The sequence below is a fragment of the Siniperca chuatsi genome, linkage group LG21 (assembly GCF_020085105.1).
Source record: "Siniperca chuatsi isolate FFG_IHB_CAS linkage group LG21, ASM2008510v1, whole genome shotgun sequence".
NCBI lineage: Eukaryota > Metazoa > Chordata > Actinopteri > Centrarchiformes > Sinipercidae > Siniperca > Siniperca chuatsi.
In genome coordinates, this window is record NC_058062.1 from 13,549,097 (window position 1) to 13,567,439 (window position 18,343).

At 45.4% G+C, this 18,343-nt stretch overlaps 1 protein-coding gene across 3 annotated transcripts; it reads left to right on the forward strand.

Annotated features, from left to right (window-relative positions):
* Positions 1-1,747: 1,747 nt before the first annotated feature.
* axin2 (axin 2 (conductin, axil)) lies at positions 1,748-18,137 on the forward strand. Of its 3 annotated transcripts, none has more exons than XM_044180923.1 (11): positions 1,748-2,279; positions 3,663-4,590; positions 6,484-6,615; positions 8,982-9,084; positions 10,952-11,092; positions 11,205-11,728; positions 11,840-12,016; positions 12,155-12,370; positions 12,553-12,684; positions 13,449-13,630; positions 16,432-16,566. In XM_044180923.1, exons 2-10 carry the CDS (start codon positions 3,782-3,784, stop codon positions 13,624-13,626), a joined length of 2,412 nt encoding a protein of 803 aa, XP_044036858.1. In that variant the 5' UTR covers positions 1,748-2,279; positions 3,663-3,781; the 3' UTR covers positions 13,627-13,630; positions 16,432-16,566. The 3 variants fall into 3 exon arrangements, with proteins under 3 accessions (XP_044036858.1, XP_044036859.1, XP_044036857.1); XM_044180922.1 differs by having other exon boundaries at positions 1,750-2,279; positions 13,449-13,616; positions 16,432-18,137; XM_044180924.1 differs by lacking the exon at positions 16,432-16,566 and having other exon boundaries at positions 12,553-12,775; positions 13,449-13,569.
* Positions 18,138-18,343: the final 206 nt, after the last annotated feature.

An 18,343-nucleotide genomic window follows, 5' to 3' on the forward strand; every position in this document is an offset into this window, starting at 1 on the left:
AAAGAGCTAGACTGTGTAGATGAGCTTTTATGAGATGAGAAATTGTGTTTCTGCAGACTTGTTTTAACTCTGAGTCATGTGTCACATCTGGCATGGTTCCAGATGTACATCAGTGGTTCCCAACCTTTTTTTTGTCAGATGTACCCACACAGCCCTGTCAAATGAACTCAAGTGCTCCTCCATCTACACCACCTTTTATTTCAACTCTTTATCCATTTCTTTTAGCTAACTATTAGAACTGTTTATACATTATTTTTATCTGTAATTTTCCACCATTCACTTTTTGCTAACTGTTTTAACTTATCTGCTCGCTCACTAGCTAGTTTTCACACACTCTCAACACCTGGTGTTCAGGTGTTATGTAATTTCTATTTTTCAAAATAGTTGAGCTAATCCACAAGCCCTCCACATACCTCCAAGAAACTGCAGAAGTATTCTCTGGGGTACAAGTACCCCTCATTGGCAATCACTGCTGTTCATCTTTTGCTGGGACAGTGAGTTTGATGTAGACACATTGGGAATGTTTTTTGTGCACGACGCGAGTGCGCACAATTTGCAGGCGATAAAAAGTGGCCTTTGAGTGATGAGTAATCCCTTAGTCATCATGGCCTCTTCAGCAATTTCCTCTTTTATTAACCTTGATGGGAAGCGAGGCATCAAGGGAGAAAGTTTCACAGCACCTTTAGCAAACAGGCTGATCAAAGTATTTGCCGTCTTTGTGCTGTACTTTTTGAAACTCTGTCCACTGAAACAAGGACACACAGACACCTACTGTTTCCTTTTCAAGAATATAGCCAGTCATCTTGTACAGAGGGTCTCCTGTGGTGGCTCATTTGAACACTAAAGACCTACCCAAACACTATTGACTCTGTTCTATAAACACTATTAACATCACTGCCTGTAGCTAGTCCAGTATGAATAAAGAAAATGTAGTGTACAAAATGTCCACTACTGTCTGTACCCAAGCAACTCCTCTCAGTCAGACCAGTGAATGGCTGTATATTGAATGTCTGATCTGTCTATGGGCTTTTCACTCCTTTTCATTTTATCTATGCTGCAGTTAAGGGGCATGCACAAAGCAGAGAGAGCCGTACTGTCAGAGCTGCAGAGAGGAGTAATTCTTCTGCTTAAATGATATAAAAACATCCTTCAGGGAATCTATGAACAGATGTTTTAATCTGCTGTGTATGCATGTACCATGTAGCCTTATTGCCACTGGTAGGAGCTGTGGAGTGATAACAGCACTATGATTTGAGTTCCTATTGCAACATGTATCTAAATTATGTAGGCCAATGTGGACTGTTAGTGACTTTATTTTAAATGCCTGGGTTTAAGCCTAATGTGGAAAGTTTAGTCCTGTGCTGAAGTTTTCTTCAGCAAGTCGAATCCTGCAGGAGGGGACACATCTGTGTCTCTATCCTTTCCAAATAGTGCCTTAAAGGGATTAAAATCATAGTTTCATTATTCTACTGGGCCTATAGTCGTTTTGTTATGTGACCAAAAATTCATATGAGGATATGAACGTGCTATTTGATACACGCCGGTGCATGCATTGTGCATCCCCGGGACTCCAATGGATTAATCTCAAAAACTATGCGGGTCTTGAAAAGAAAATATCCCTGCGTCTTTAAAGTTGATGTAGCAACAGAGGGATTGTAGCGATAATGCTATTGGGGCGGCAGATCAGTTACTTCTGACGCTCCAAAGCCTCGGGGAGTTGGCTCAAGATTGCTTGTCTTTGATAAGGTCCTCACTATGTAGCTGCAACTTCGTGATCTGGGAAAACATTGGTAAAACGTGGCAAAAAGCTCCCAGGTCAAGAAATACAACGAGGAACCTTTAAAATAGGTTTCATCCAGAGTGACTGCAACGCAGCCTATCTGAGAAGCTCCGCCATTTGTTTTCCTTTTTTTCGGAGGCGTCAGGCAGCAATTGTTTTTTATGCAGCTGTCGGGACCCGGCAGTCGGCTCCTTACTTTGAAGTGCGCTGCTCCAGCCTGTCTGCTCAGTCGGTGTTGGAGTCGCCTGCAGGAGAGACCTACCGTGCTGCATGGCAGCCTGAAACCGTAGGGAGGAGAAAAGGAGGAGGGAGAAACGCGGTATTTTTTTTTTCTCTCTTGAGTGCATTTTTCTCTCCGTAAACCGACTCAAACCTGAACGGACTGTATGTGGACGCGTCGTGGAGACGAATACTGTGGATTATACGCGCTCTTTGTGGATAAAAAATAAACCCAACAACAACTGGAGTTTAATTTGAGGAGAGAACTCGTGGATCGATGGTAAGTTTTCAAGAGTGTGTGCCTCCTCAAACTGGCCCCCATCGGAGTCCCTTTGATGTGCTGTTGACTCGCCTTTGAAGTAATGTTCTGGGGAAAATGAAGCGCTTTTCATACGTTTAAAGACCAAAAACGCATCGAATCGTTTCTGTATCATTTCACTTAATTTTCTTTCATGAATTTGTTTGATTTCATATTTAAAGTTAAAGTAGAAAACTGTAAGAAGTAGGCTACTCGTTTCTTTTTGTGGAATTCCTCCCCCACAAGATCTGAGACTTTGGTGTACTTGGGATTGGATGTTAAAGATGGGTTGTTTTCTCGCCTTAATTGGAAAATTAAAGAAAGTTTAAAATACTCTAGTGACAGTATTAACGTGTGATGTACACGGTGTCATGAAATATCATCTTAAAGAGTTGCTTGTTTTTAGGGAAAGTAGCCTATGGTATTGGTATAGGAAGATTTGGAGCTGTTGCTGTGTCCGGAGCTGGTTTTCTACAGTCTCTGACAAGTTTAACACTTGAGCAATGTAGCCGTGTGTCAGTGATACAAAGTGACATCTGCAATGTTGGACAAGAGCCGCTGATACACTGTAACATTGATCCTTTGGGGTGTAGATGCGATCATCTGTAACAAGCTGCACATAATCTCTGAGATATTGGAACAGATATCTTGACGTTTTAAAAATGTCAGCATATTAAAGCTCCGTAAGTAGTTCACCAAACACAGCAGCAGCAGCCAGTTAACTCCATTAACTATTTTCGTCACGTTTTTCGATCTCTTCGAGTTTGTCCCACATCAGTGTCCTACAGGTACTCACGGGGAGGCTCAATTTGACGGGATTTAACCGCTTGTGATGGGGAGTAAAGACGCAGGAATGAGAAAGTGACAGTGATGATAGAAAGACATGTGCTTGCATTCTGCAGCCAGGCTATAACCCTGACATCTGGCGTGATGGATCCGGAAGCGTTAATAAAGCCGCGTCCGTGCGTAATGCTCTGGCATTTTGAAGGATTAATGACTTATTAATGTTGCACAGGTCACAGCCCTGCTTGACATACGCGTGATTACTACTTCTCGTGTTTTTTTATCGAAAAGGAAGATGATTTAGATTCAGTCCATGCACTCGAGAGTGCATGTGGGAAATCACTGTTAAATTCCCGTTCATTTGCGCCCAATGCCGCCTCGGTAGAAATAACATTCCAGGTTGAGATACGAAGAAATGCTGTTTATGTAATGCTGCTCTGCAGCGTTTTCTCAGATTTTTCTGAGAACTAGCCTGTCTTCTTCTGTGAAAGTCAGTGAGGGTCTGAAAAGACTCTTACTGCGCCTCTCCCTTTGAAGTTGGGGCGGATCTGGTTTTGATTAGATCAATACTTTGTGTTTCAGAGAGAAGACGGGCAGCCAGAGAGAAGCTCCCCGCTGACATAAGAGAGTGAGGAGCTTACAGTAGAAGCTCAGAGGAGAGGCGCACAACACACAGGCTCTCTCCTGCTGCCTTCAGAGCCATGAGCCGGGCGCTTATGGACCATATTGCCAGTAGTTTCCGAGAAGATGCTCCACGACCCCCGGTGCCGGGGGAGGAGGGCGAGGCGCCCTGCTACCCCGGCAAACTCGCAATGATGAAACCTCTGGAACCCCCCAAATCGGTTCTGCTCAGCTCTCCGGGCTCCTCGGCGAGGAGGAACGAGGATGGTCTTGGGGAGCCAGAGGGGAGTGCCTCCCCGGATTCACCGCTTTCCCGGTGGACAAAGTCTTTGCACTCTCTCCTCGGGGACCAGGACGGTGCTCTTCTTTTTAGGACATTCCTGGAGCGAGAGAAATGTGTCGATACCTTAGACTTTTGGTTCGCATGCAATGGCTTCAGGCAAATGGACCTCAAGGATACCAAAACGCAGAGAGTCGCCAAAGCAATTTACAAGCGCTACATCGAAAACAACAGCATTGTCGCCAAACAGCTCAAGCCCGCGACTAAAACCTTCATACGGGATAATATCAAGAAGCAACACATAGACTCTGCGATGTTCGACCAGGCGCAGACCGAGATCCAAACCAACATGGAGGAGAACGCGTACCAGATGTTTCTGACCTCTGACATTTACCTCGAGTACGTGAGGACTGGGGGAGAAAACCCGAATCACGTAAACTCGAACGGGTTGGGCGACCTGAAAGTTGTATGTGGATACCTGCCCACGCTCAATGAGGAGGAGGAGTGGAGTTGTGATTTCAAAGCCAAAGCGCTGGTTGGACTGTCGGCGAAGGCGCAGAGGGCCACGGTGTCCATGAGGGCGGTGGAGGCGATGGAAAGGGGATACAGGTATGGCTGCAACACCTTTTTAAACTGTATTTAGCTTTAGAACCAGAATCCGTGCTGTAAATGAGTACTAATCCACATTATAGGAAGCTGGAAACAGTTTCCTCATGCAACACATGTTTTTTTTTCTCCAAATCACTTCAGGGTTTCTTTTAAGTTCGTCGAAAACTCTGTCTGTCTTTCACTCCCTGGCTCTCTGGCCCCTCTCGCCATCTCAGCAGCCCTCTGCTGGCGCTCGCCTGGATTTCCGGGGCTTTGAAATAGTTCAGCAGAATGAGGGATCGTCTTCCACGGGAAAAGTTCACAGAGCACAGGCTGGCTCTGGCCCCAGCCAGCAAATAATAGATGACATTTCTATGCTATGCCTCCTCCTGTACCACACTGTCCTCAAGCATTTGGCAGAGACATGCATCTATAGCAGATCTATAGATGGCACTTTGAAATGGATTCTCTGTAGCTTCATTTGGATGCTTGTTATGGCCTTTCCATCTCTGCCTGTCCAGTTTAAAAAAAAAAAAAAAAAAAAGTAAAATCAAAGTTCACATTGAAACTGCATCCCAAACAAATAAATGCTTTTCTTGAGGAGCTTATATGTCTATAAAATGTTGGTGTGTATATAAAGAATCTGTCAAATAGAAGTGCCAACATTGGGATGTCTTCCGGTGTTTCTATTGCTAATGGGAAACTGAATTACAAGTTAGATCTTAACTTTTACAATGAGTATGACAGGCTAAGCAAACTGACAGCTACCTGCTTTGGGCAACATGGGTTGACAGCTTGTGTGTGTTGGTAGTTAGTGTGATGCTTGTTGGCCAAAGTGAGAGGATAGTCCTCTTTTGACATGAAGCCCTGGTGCCTTTCTCTCCCCTCCCACTTCCCTCTACTCACCTCTTCCCATCTGACTTTCTTTTTTAAAAACAAACCCTGAACGGCAGCAGCTACGGTACAGAAACAACACCTCCCCACCTCAACCCTCTCACTCTCTTCTCTTCTTTTCTTGTTTGCGTCAATTCTCCTCTGATTCCCTCCTTTGCTGCTTCCCCCCTGCCTTCTTCACTTTTATCTTTTTTCCTTTTGAAATCTCAGGGATGGGGACTACGAGGCATGCTTTTTGAGCGAAAGTGAGGGGAAAGGGAGCGGAAAGGAAGGACAGAGATTGGGGGGGTCCACCTCATGAAAGAAAAGGGAGGGAGGATAAAGGATAAATGAGGGGGTGAGAGAGAGGCAGGGAGGGAAGAATGCAAGGCCAGCTGTGTTAAATACCTGACTCTTTGCAAGCCCCTCTGAAGGTCAGCCTGGAGTTGGGGGGCCTACAGCTTTAGTCCTGCTGGGTCTCTCCCTCCTCATGAAGACCCCCCTTTTTTTCCTCTCCCTTCTCTTTCCTTCTCTGACACACTCGTGCTTCCGCTCTATACTTTTTTTTCCCTTTTGGTCACTTCCCCCTTTTCTCCTCCTCCTGTACCATGGCAAGAATGCATGCACAGCGGGAGATGAATGCTGAGGAAAGAGTGAGTGTGAATGAGAGAAATGGAAAGAGAGAAATTGTGGGGTGTTTACGAAGGCATTAATATGGCATAAGGAGAGAACCACAGCTTTCCCAGTGTAGATGAACTTGTATTTGAGGGGTGGAGGTTGCCCAGAGTAGCTGGCCACATTCTTTCATTATAGGGTGTAGTTGTTGTTGGTAGCAGACAAGGTCATATGTACACTCGCTCATTTTATCTCTCTTAGTGTCATTAAAACCTCAGAAGAAACAACCTGTCTTCATCTTAGATCAGTGAAATTCACTCAATGGATTTCCTACGCAGTAGAAATGAAATGTCACCCACCTGTCGGATACTGTTTCATAGTGTTGTATTAGCATTAATCTGATTTCTGTTGCTGTAACCTCCACAGATCATACAAGAGAGGAGAGTCACTCAACCTCTGCCATGTCGGCTCTTTTGCCCCCGTCAGCAGCACCAATGACAGCGAGGTGTCCAGTGACGCCTTGACCGACGATGCCATGTCCGTGACTGACAGCAGCGTGTAAGTGAATATTAACCAAACATGCAAGTGTGTGAGAGAGAGAGAGAGAGAGGAGAGAGAGAGAGAGAGAGAGAGAGCATGAGGGTGTTTCAGGAATGTGAAATGAGGTGCTGTGGAAATAAAAAAATAAAAAAAGATGAAGTGACACCTTCCTTCAGCTGGCTGTTGGGAGTCGTGGCCAAACTGAAAGAATGGTTTGCTGTAGTGGGAATATTGGTGAATTGTGGCCTCTTCTTAAAGATACACAGGAACAGCCAGGATGCGGCATGGGTCAGTATCAAGCCCCATCCTTGTATTCTAAACAACTCTGTTTTTGTTTGTATTTTTTAACATTATACTGTGACTTTGTGAGTTGACAAATGGGAATCTGTATAGAGGCTTAACATTTAGTGCATCAGTTGACATGGCCATGACCAACCCTGTTGGTAAGACAGTTTCACAAAATAGTGCAAGGTTGCAACTAATGGTTAGTTTCTGTATCGACTAATCTGCTTATTACTTTTATTTCTTTTTCAATTAACTGATTAGTAATTTAGTCAGTGAATGTCAGTAAGTTGTGTAAAATGCCAATCGCAAGTTCTGAGAGCCCATGCTAACATGTTATGTCTAACCCAAAGATATTCAGTTTACAAAGAAACAGAGAATCAGCGCAAAGTCACAAAAACCTAAAATGAGCAAATATTTGGCTAAATGACATAGAATAGAATAGATTGGTCGTCAAAACTGTTGTCGATTAACACCTATGCATTTCCTAATCAAGGAATTGGCTAATCGTTTCAGCACAAAAATAGTGCATAGGTATTATCCACATGTGGTTTGCGCTTATCTGTGTACGTGCCTAGGGCCTCTAAAGGATTACTTGCCGTAATCACGTGTCTCTCAAGTGACAAGGTACTATGAAGTCATTGCATGGTGCACGGCTCAAGGCCAAGAGCGCTCGGGTCACCTGGTTTTTGGACAGAACGCAGAAAAATCTTGGTACAAGTTCTTCTTTACCTCATCTCACATGGGAGGCGTCAAGGCCTGCATGGATGATGTCACTGAAGCAGCAAGGTTTATCATGACCGAGCTAAAGATACTTACAGACTGAGACACTGATGTTCAGTGCAAGCAGTGGGCTGGGCTACACATAAATATGGCAGCTATAAAGAGTTTTTTATTTTTTTATACAACAGGGAGTCCTCTAGTCCTCTAGCCCATATAGTCCTATTCTGCTGTACTTTGCCCAGTGCAGTGACAAAACCCTGGCGATAGGGACACAACCCCACCACCACCACCACCCCCACCTGCCTGCTCTGGCCTTGATCAGAATATCTGCCTCTCTTTAGGTCAGTTGAAAGAACCCATAAATATCTGAATCTCATTTACAGATAAAGAAAATAATAGAAAAGGGAAAGAGCAACGGGGGAGGAGGCAGTTGGGTGGGAAGAGAAAGAGAGTGGTGGAGGGGGGATTTTTGCTTATATCTTATTTATGGATTTACTTGGACGCTGGGGAATGCAGCTGCGCAGACTTCAAACATTACCTTATCTTACAAACCAGCCTTTTGATGTGCGGAGATCAGAGGCTGCAGCGCTTGCCAAATGAAGATACCGGGGGGGGGGGGCTGTGCTTATGCGCATGACTGGCATTTCAAAGCAAAAGTGGAAAAGTGCTCCTCAGTTAGGCTAGGTCACCAGAAAACTGCTGTTTGGCATGGAGAAAAGACACTGTTTTACACTGTCAAGTGCTTCAGTTTGAAGCTTGAGCTTTGCTGTTTGTTGGTTGATTTCTTTTTTAAAGCCAGTCAGCGGTTCAGTCCCTCAGATTTAACCAGGTTAGCTACTACCCTTGGGTCCTGTCCTGCAGTAACTCTTTGAATAAGTATAATGAGTACCCAATGCTAACAGTGTCCTTAGCTCAATATAAAAGTCAGTAGGGGAATGCTAATGCTGACACTACTTCTGGCTAGTAGAGCAGAGCGCACTGTGACTGCAGAGTATGTTTGTGTGTAAGTGTGTGTAGTGTTGAAAGGAATGGCCAGCAGGGTTCCCAGTGCTGTGCTGGAGCCAGAGCTGAAATTGAGTGTCATTTCTAGGGCAAACAAAACCTCCAGCCACCTAACTCAGAGCCATGTCACCCGGTCTACTCCGCCACAAACAAGACGCTGGCTTGATTTACCTCTTAGCTTCTTCTTTGTTCTCAAATTAAGTCTGAAAGATGAAAAACAAAATGGATGGGAGAATTAATAAATTAGATTTATTCTTACTTGAACTACGTTTGATCTACCCAGTCAGCTAACAAGTTTCTTCCTGAATGGCTGTTTGGTCTTAAATGATGTATCTGATTGGGTAATTGACCTTTGTGATCTGTCTGAACACCCCCAGAGATGGCATTCCTCCGTATAAGCTGGGCTCCAAGAAACAGCTACAGAGAGAGATGCAGCGCAACATGAGGATGAACAGCCAAGTCTCTCTGCCTGCTTTTCCTGTAAGTACACAAACACACACACATTACCACACACACACACACTCTTAGAAGTCTTTTTGAACCTGGGTCCCACAGTGTAATTTCCATACCACCCTCTGTTCCGGGTCTGTCTTGGTTCTATGAATAGTACCGCACAAACTGTATTCGGCATTCTCAATTCAACAACACCAACAAAGATCTGAAGAGTAACGTCAACGATCCAGCCTCCCACTCACACTCACACACACTCTCACATAAGCGCACATACACACATACAAACACAAGCCCCCTCGCTACCTTTGGTGTCACCTACACCCCCATTAGGGTTCCTTGAAGTCTGCGGGAGATGGGGAGGTCTCTAAGCTGTTTATCGCAGCAGCGCTGGGAACACACCAGGGTTTTTTTCCCCTACCGATGCTGTAAATATGGAGAATAGGGGAGATGAGGAAGATCTCTGCCGCTTTATCCCGAGGGCTCTGAAATCAGCCCGGTTCCCAACAAAAACACAAAGCTACTCAGACACATTCGCACGCACATGCACGCACACGCAGTGCTTTGATCCAAGGATGAATGAAGCAAACGCACAGGGGAGTGACAACTTCCAACAGAGCTGGCCCGCTTTTTTTCCACAGCACCCCCACCCCTCCTACATATATATACACACACACTCAGCCAGCCCCCCTCCCCTAAAAGTGAGGGATGTTAGGGAAGAGTTGAGCGTGTCATGTGAGCTCTCAGTGGGTCAGAGGGGAGTTGGTAGCTTAAGGCTTATAAGAGGCTAACTTCAGGCTGAGAGAAGAACAGCAAAGGAGGTCTGAAACAGAGGCAGGGGGACATCTTGCAGAAGTAGTTGCAACAGAAGCAGCTTGTTAAAATAAACTTGATTTAACTACCTGCTTTTTCAATATTAAGAGACATGCAGCAAGTGTTACTTGTTACTATTAGGAAGAGATCCACAGATTGGTTCTCGCCACTCTTCTCTCACTGTCCCCCTTTTGCTTTATTTTTGTTTTTTTCTTGTTTTTGTTTCCCATCTGATTTTTGGCAATGGCTGCCATTCCCATGGTGCACCAGCCCTAGGCTCCATCAGACAGCGCCTCTTTTCTCACTCTTTTCTCTCCTTCATCCCTACTACAAAGGGATGGGAGAAACAAAAAAGAAGAAAAATCAAGAAAGCCCCAGTGCAAAAATGCAAATAATTTAAGATGTGTGTATGTGTGTGTGCACGCGCACACATTCTCATACTGTCACTATACTGTACCTCAAAGGTGCCCAGTGTGTGACAAGGGGGGAATAAATTACCTCAACCTGTCTGATCTCCCATCCTTTTTTTGTCACCTTTATCTCTTCCCTCCAATCCTTCCCTCTCTTCATTTTCTCTTTCTCTCCCCTCCTGTGAGCACACATCTCTGCATCTCAACTTCTCCAATTTTTTAAAATCCCTCATCCTTTCCTCCCTGGAGTTCTCTTCCACCCCCTGTCGATATGGAGCTTTTATTCCAAGATGTAAAGCCACTGCTTCCCATCTATCTGTCCCTCCATCCCTCCCTCAACCATCCTATTCTCCCCCCACTGAGTGTTTGATATTTGACGAGGAAGCCTTTGAAGTGAGCTGACATTAAAGAGGCATGCTGATGATGACAGAGGGAACCAGCCGAGGCCTAGCCCAGCGTGACCATACATACACCAGGCATGCCACCCCTTGAAACAACCCCGTAGCCCAGTACCACCAATGGTGGAGCAGGCGCTAGTGGAGAACAATGCAAACATGTAGACAAGATGAGGGGAGAGGAGTCTGGATATCTTTGTAGAAGTTTGGGAGGGCTAGGGCTTGATTATGGATGAATGACAGGGATACAACGACTAACGTAGCTCCTTCTCCCCAAAGCGTACTCGCCGTCCTCCCAAGGAGATGGTCCCAATGGAGCCGGCAGAGTTTGCAGCCCAGCTCATCTCCCGCTTGGAGGGCCTGAAGAGAAAGCAGGACACCATCAACTCTCTGGAGGAGAGGCTGCAGCAGATTCAGGAGGTTTGTGTGAGATTTTGTTTTGTTTTTTAAGTAATTTGTAATGTGTGTGTTTTTTTGTTTTTTTTTGTTTTTTTTGTATTCCTCAGTTGATGACTTTGTATGTCTTAACCAGGAGGAGGAAAGAGAAGACACAGAGATCATGGGAAGTGCTCCCCAACTATCTCCACACCCCTTGACCCTCCTTCCTGGCTCCTCTGACGAGGACCCCCAGGCGATCCTGGACGAACACCTCTCTCGCGTCCTGAAGACCCCCGGCTGCCAGTCCCCCGCTGTCATCCGCCACTCGCCTCGCTCCAGCTCCCCAGAGCACAAGCCCTTCACGCGGGCGGGCATTGGGATCAAGGCCCTGGTAAGGACGGGGCCCTCCAGTTCTTCTGTCTCCAGTCCTGACCAAGGGGCCATCACTCTGACCATGGGCCCCAGCAGGACCCTCGTAAGCAGGCAGAGCACAAAACACATCCACCACCACTACATCCACCATCATGCCAGTCCCAAGACCAAGGAGCAGATTGAAAGGGAGGCAGCCCTCAGGGTGCATGGCCTGTGCACCAGCAGTGGCGAGTACCAGCCTTACCAGCGCAGCCGCAGCCTGGGCAGAGAGATGTGTGGGGCCGTCTCAGCAGACATTAGTATTGGGTGAGTTCCAAGCACTTCTTTGAATTCATGTACCGTCTATTTCCTGTTTTCTCATATTGATTGTATAAAAACTAACAATACTAATTCCCTCTCTCTCTCTCTTCCTCCCAGGCGTTCCAGCTCTCTGTCCAGGCGCGTGTGTCGTTCAGGGGCTGAGGAGGAAGTAGCAGAGAGGTGCATGGAGGACTGTGGGCCCTTACAGCTGCCCAGCGACACAACAGACCCCACCCAGAATGTGTTGCAGTGGATCCTGGAAAGTAAACGGCAAGGCAGGCACAAGTCTCACAGGTGAGCAGTTGCTGGTACCTGGAGTTCTTGGGCTTTTACATGAGTTTTACATGTTATTTTATTCTAAAATGTCCTAATTTATGTCCCACCATTGCATGTTGTTAAAGCATGTAGTCTTATTTATTTTCTCCCTTGCAGTAACCAGAGCACCAAGAAATCCTTTGGAGGCTCCTCTACCCAGACGCACACGTGGGGTGGTGGCGGAAGCTGTGGCCACCTACGTAGCCACCAGCCAGCCCAGCCATTTATCCAGGATCCAGCCATGCCTCCCTTGCCCCCTCCCAACACTTTGTCCCAGCTGGAGGAGGCCTGCCGCAGACTGGAGGAGGTCTCCACCAAGACCACCAAGCAAAGGTACACAGAAACTAGAGAGTAGTTGTTGAATATTGCTCTAAGCCTTGGTCTGCTTTCTTATGATTTCTAGCCATCCCAGATTTGTTTTTTGAAATATACTTATGTCTCGCAATGTCACTAAAGGAAATATCAGTGTTTGTTATTAATCCTAGTCATAACATTTCTACCATATCTCTTCCTAGGCATTCAATGTCCAGTCTCCAGCAAGAGAAGAGCCACCTAGTGCCTGTCCAGGGTGAGGGGTCCGTCCCTCTGTCTCTAGCCAATCCCAGCCCTGCTGGCCTCACAACCAGCCCTGGTCTCCAATCAGAAGAGTACGATGCCTCTAGCGTCCTGCCCTCCCTCTCCTCTCCTCCTCTCTGCTCTTCTTCCTCCTCCTCTCAGCCATAGCCTCCACCTTGCAGTGTACTTCTACCCTTTTAACTCTTCCTACTCGACTCCTGCACTGCTCACTGCACATGTAGGGAGACAGATGTGCAAACCTACATATCACACACGTGCACACACCCACATAGTCACTCAAAAGAGAAGGTGACCCCTTTTTGCAAAGCTTATTTTAAGCTTTGTACACAGATGCCTGGCTCTGCCTCTGTTTGCATGAATCTTGTGTATTTGTGCTGTGTGTGGGGAGTGTGTAGTTACTGTACCACCTGACTGAGACATCCCTTTCATATATATGTATCATTTTTATTGGCTGTCCTTCAGTGAGCTGGCAGTCAGGCTGGGGGGAGCAGAGCTTAGCAAAGAGAGAGCTCCTCTGAAGTGGGCCTACAAAGCCTTGGACATAGCTGAAGGGGAATTGATAATACTGTGCCCCTTCTCCATGCACACACAACACACAAGTACACACTTACTGATGGCACTGGGTCACTCACTCACTAGTGTTATTCTTACTGTATTTCTAGTCTACTAGTGCTGTCTTCTGTACACTCTCGCTGAAAGTAGTAGATTGTTGATTAGAGTCCTGTAGAAGCTTTGCTCTATTTCTGATTTCTCTTTTGATCATAACCTTGTTAATATCACGAGGCTGTCCACTCCTTCTAACACACCCTTTCTCTCCCTCTTTGTCTACTTTCAGGATGAAGGAGTGTAAAAAGGGTGTAGGAAGCCACGGGGTGTGCAGTGGCGAGACAGTGGTGACGTATTTCTTCTGTGGTGAGGAGATCCCCTACCGGAGGACCATGAAGAGCCACAGTCTCACCCTGGGCCACTTCAAGGAGCAGCTCCGCAAAAAGGGCAACTACAGGTGTGTGTAGATAGGTGCGTAGAACAGTGTTTGAGAACAGAAAATGAATCTGTTGACTGTTGCCTTTTGGTGTATCAACACAAACCCTCTTGCAGACAGTGTAAAAGTCGCGGTCTGAAAATGAAACTTTAGAAAAGGGTAGCTTTATAAGGCACTGTCATTGTTTAAAGTGGCAAACACACGGGCAGGAAGTGTATGGCTTTAGTGTCATCTCAGCATAACCTGGTGAAATTTAAGACATTGTGAGCAATCAAAATTGCCACAATCTGACAGGGTAGGACAAAAGGAAACCACAAACTGAGGCGAGAAGGTCTAATGTTAGCTAGCTGAAAGGCTACATGCTACACTGTCTAGTGTTAAATTTATATGTTTGAATTGTGGTTAGTGTCTGTGTGACCTGATATATTTTCTCCACATTTATTTGTGCTTTATCCATGTCTATGTGGAGCATTATCAGTGTTTGTTTCTGTCTGTGTGTGTGTGTGTGTGTGTGTGTGTGTGTATGCGCAGTCAGATTCAGACCTCTGGTTTTTGTGTGTGTGTTGAGGGGGGTGCAAGGAAAAGGAAAGGACAAGAGCGAGTGAGGGAGGGTGGGCGGTGCGGGGGTTAGTGGAAGAGTTTGAACTGCAGCGATTTGGGTCCCATCTGGTATTGATTTCCATGCTAAGGCACACTTAATACACATGGCTTTGAAGCCCCGGCCCCTTTCATTTCAACCAACAAAGACTCACACAAATGGCCAGCGTGCAAATTCTTCACTGATGCTATCAGGGGCCCTTTTTTCTGCCCTGGTGTGTGTGTGTATACACATGAATGCGCTTGCATTAAACGCGCACAATGTTTACACATGCTGTAATCATTTTATGGATATTTTTGAAAGGCAGATTGTTAAATGCCAGATTCGCTTGTTTGCTGTACTTCAGGGCCCTGACTGAGGCCGCACAGCTTCGGTGTGTGTTTGCGGAGAGAGATTTTACTTTGATTGCTCCTTTCCAGTGGGCATTAAAGGGAAAAGATCAAACATTTATTGTTTAGGCTGCCATGGTCTCCAGGGTAAGCATGGGTTGAGTATTGTGTTAATAATTACAGGTATCAAACTATTTCTGGAGGAAAAAAAGCAAAGGAACTTACTTAAGAAACTTCTTCCTGTCCAGATGTGTGCAGCGTTTTTTTGGATCAACAAATGTGACAAGCACTTAGCCCGGAGTCCTCCACATCTGTCTGTTTGCTCCCCCCACCCCACCCCTCTTCTTTTCTCTTTGGCTCACTGTCTCAGTTCCTGTGTCATACCATCCACATTTTTTTGGAAAGAAAGCTGCGCGGCGCTTTAATAGCAGCCAGAGAATGTGTGGAGTTGGGTCATTTCAACATGGCAGCGGTTCAACAAAGAACAGTACTGCTGGGCCCTGCCAGATGATATTGGTGCCAGATGTCAGTGCGAACGGAGAGAGAAGGGGAGAAGGGGGGAAAACAGATCTAGCCACATAAAACATGTTCCAGTGGAAATTCAGGCTCTCTCTGTCTGTCTCTTTCAGCAAAAAAGATCATGGCTCTTTGAAGATTTTTTTTTTAAGAGTAGGTTGGATTGACTTTTTCTTTTTTGCCTCCTCCAGATAGGAAAGGAGGATACAATTATTAGGCGTCTTGTGTTCTTTCATCTACTTTGTCTTAGTTACTTTATTTTCCAGAGAGAGACCTCCTGTACTCGGTTTAGTTGAAGCCTTCCTGTATTTCAAATGTAGCTGCTTTTTATTAGTGACCACCCTCATGCTGATTGGCGCATGTGCACTCAGGCGTCTTTGCAAGGATTTTTTTTTTTTGCAAGACTACAGCTCTCGTTTTATAAGTATTGCATGTTCGACTTTGTCAGCCTCCCATCTCATTAAAAACAAAATGCTCACAAACATACCCACATTCTAGTCACCCCACACATGGAGCAAACCGAGGCATTTTTCCATTACATAGTTAATGAGTGAATTCTAAGACCCCCACCTAACCAACCCACCCCTGCTGGTTTCTCTTCCTCTAAAATGAGGATGGAGGGGTTGTATCATTAATGGCCCAGTGAAGTCATGGCTGACGAGAAGCTCCTCCTTTTTAGATTTTAGTTTTTTTGTCAATCCACACACACACACACACACACACACACACACACACAGAAAGTTGTCAGACGGCTGCCCTTCCTATAGCACTCAGCGAGAGCTCATGCTATCAACAGGGGTAAGAAAGGACACAGTGTACTGCTCGCTCTTTCTCCTCCCTCACTTTGTCTCCGTTCTTTTCTTTGTCCCTGTAATGATGAAACAGGGATGAGGAGCGAGTGAAAGCCCGTGCATGTGTGTCGTCGAACGTGTGTGCAAGCGGGTGTGTAGGAGTTGGGGGGGGTTAATGACAGGCAGACTCGCAGGCACCCAAAATTTCAGCCTTTGTCAAAGGACCCCTTCATTTGCACGCTGGCCTAATTGGCCCGTTAGCCAGAGCAAAACTCAACAACGTGATGGAGGAAAAGGATAGGGAGAAGTAAAAGAGAGAAGGAATGGAGGGAGGGAAGAAGCCTCTTATTTTAGACCAAGACGTTTTAGCAACAGGTTCCACCCCACCCTGAGAAGTCTGTAGGCCCAGCAGGCTTGGTTGAATGTGTAATGAGTGGCTTTTCATGGATGGCAGAAATGAGGCTTGATGCTGAAAAGGTCGAACAAAGGGGGTGGCAACAAGCTGTTTGACTTTTAAGGTCTTTCTTTTGACTTAACGTATCTTGAATCATGCTTGTATGAAAACGACTTTGAGTGTTAACTCTCTCGTCTCTCTGTTGCAGGTACTACTTCAAGAAGGCCAGTGATGAGTTCAAGTGCGGTGCGGTGTTTGAGGAGGTGTCAGACGACAGCTCCTTGCTGCCCACCTATGAGGGCAAGATCCTGGGCAAGGTGGAGAGGATGGAGTGATACCTGCCCATGTTGTGGATTACACTCCTACGGACACTTCACACCTCCATGGATGTACTTCTTCATATGCTCTCTCTCACACACATACACACACACACACACACACACACACACACACATACACACAAAGTGTGTGTCTTTTAAGCTAAGACTGTAGGACTGGAGATGTTGTTGAAGGAACGAGGTTTGGGCAGATGGACTGGATAAAAGATGGAGAGGAAAAAGGAAGGACGACAAGTTATCCTTATTACAGGACTATCATGTGAACAGCCCGCCTTAAAGTGAAGAAAATAAAGGAATTGTGTGTTGCTGGACTGAAACCTCTCCGTGTTTCTAGAAGAGAAAACTCTAGAGACTCTAGGTAAATGACCACTCCTCAAAGAAGTGGGGCAGTGGGTTCAAATCTGAGACTGACAGCCTACCTGACCCTGCCTGTGCAGCAACTGCTAGCACACCGCTAATATGTATATGCAAATATACATGTACATTGCATTGTATTGTGATGCTCGTATTGCTGTGTAAAGATTTCTATTGCTATTTATTGGAAACATCCCTGCCCCAACCCTATTATTCTTCCATGGACAAGCTGCTTGGAGTTGGAGAAACTTCTCCAATTTTCCACCTCCGTGATTTCTTTTCTTTCCCTTCTGAGCATCAGTTCTCAAGCAAAGGAAATGGGTTTTATTCATTTTCTGCCCCTCATATTGAACTGTAAACTTCAAAAATACCTCTTCAAAACCTCCACTCCTGTTCCTGGAGATTTAGTGGGACATCTCTGATCTCTTGGCTGGAGAGCTTACTGCTGAAGCTTTGAGAATGGCTCTCTATCACTTCAAGTTTGATAATATATTTACTACTGCAGTGCTATTTGTGGTTGTGTCCCCATCTGCTCTGAAGGGCCCTCAGTGTACTATGAAAAAGGAACAAAAATGCTATTAATGTTTAATTCCCTACTCTGGGACTCTGCCCAGCTAGCCTTGATCTGTTGCGTCTTAGTGCCTTTGTTTCAGTGGCGCAGGCATTGCACAAATAGCCTACGTATTTACTAAGAGGAAACTGCCCTAAACAGGTCCTTGAGTCCCCAAAATGTGTTTACACCAATATTAATATTTACCAACAAAAAGCTCTATAATGTGCTCCCCAATGTGCTTACGTATGTGATTGTGTGACTGAGTTGCTTTTGAGTAGAGTTACTCTGTGTGTATTTTAAGCCTGCACTATGAGCTGCAGATGATAATGATGGTGGTGATATACACTATGTCCATAGTGTTTTAATTGAGTACAGTAGCTGTGCCTACATGGATTCTTGCCGTGTTTTACCCAGTTTTCAGGGTCCTATTTACTCCCTTGGTTTTTACAAGGGGCCTTATGTTGAAAAGATATTTTTATGCCTTTTAGTATCCGTTTCATCATGTTTGTTTTATAATATTTTTCATGGCTTCCTTGGCTTCCTTGGCTCCACTTGTAAACTGTAAATTATGCGTTCTATAGAGCTCAGTTGAAAAGATGCCTCGGTACTTTAATTATTGTAATTATGAAGAGATGTAGCCTTTATTAAAATGTTCTATTTTTCAAATTAGCAAATGGCTTCTTATGGTTTTTGTGTGTGTGTCTTGTGATGGGGTTTTATATGGATTTTCCTACCTCTAATTTGGATGATGGGATGGCTGTGTGTGTGTGTGTGTGTGTGTGTGTGTGGAACAAACTTCATCACACACACACACCCCGCTGTGAAGAGTGCAACTTGTTGGATCCAGTGAGAAATCTTCGCCAGATTTGCATCTA

Bases quoted from the DNA above. Each gene is read 5' to 3' on its own strand.
- axin2 (XM_044180922.1), top strand. From the start codon at position 3,782: ATGAGCCGGGCGCTTATGGACCATATTGCCAGTAGTTTCCGAGAAGAT. The intron at 4,591-6,483 runs GTATGGCTGCAA...TAACCTCCACAG, and splicing joins GCGATGGAAAGGGGATACAG to ATCATACAAGAGAGGAGAGT. The intron at 11,729-11,839 runs GTGAGTTCCAAG...TCTTCCTCCCAG, and splicing joins TCAGCAGACATTAGTATTGG to GCGTTCCAGCTCTCTGTCCA.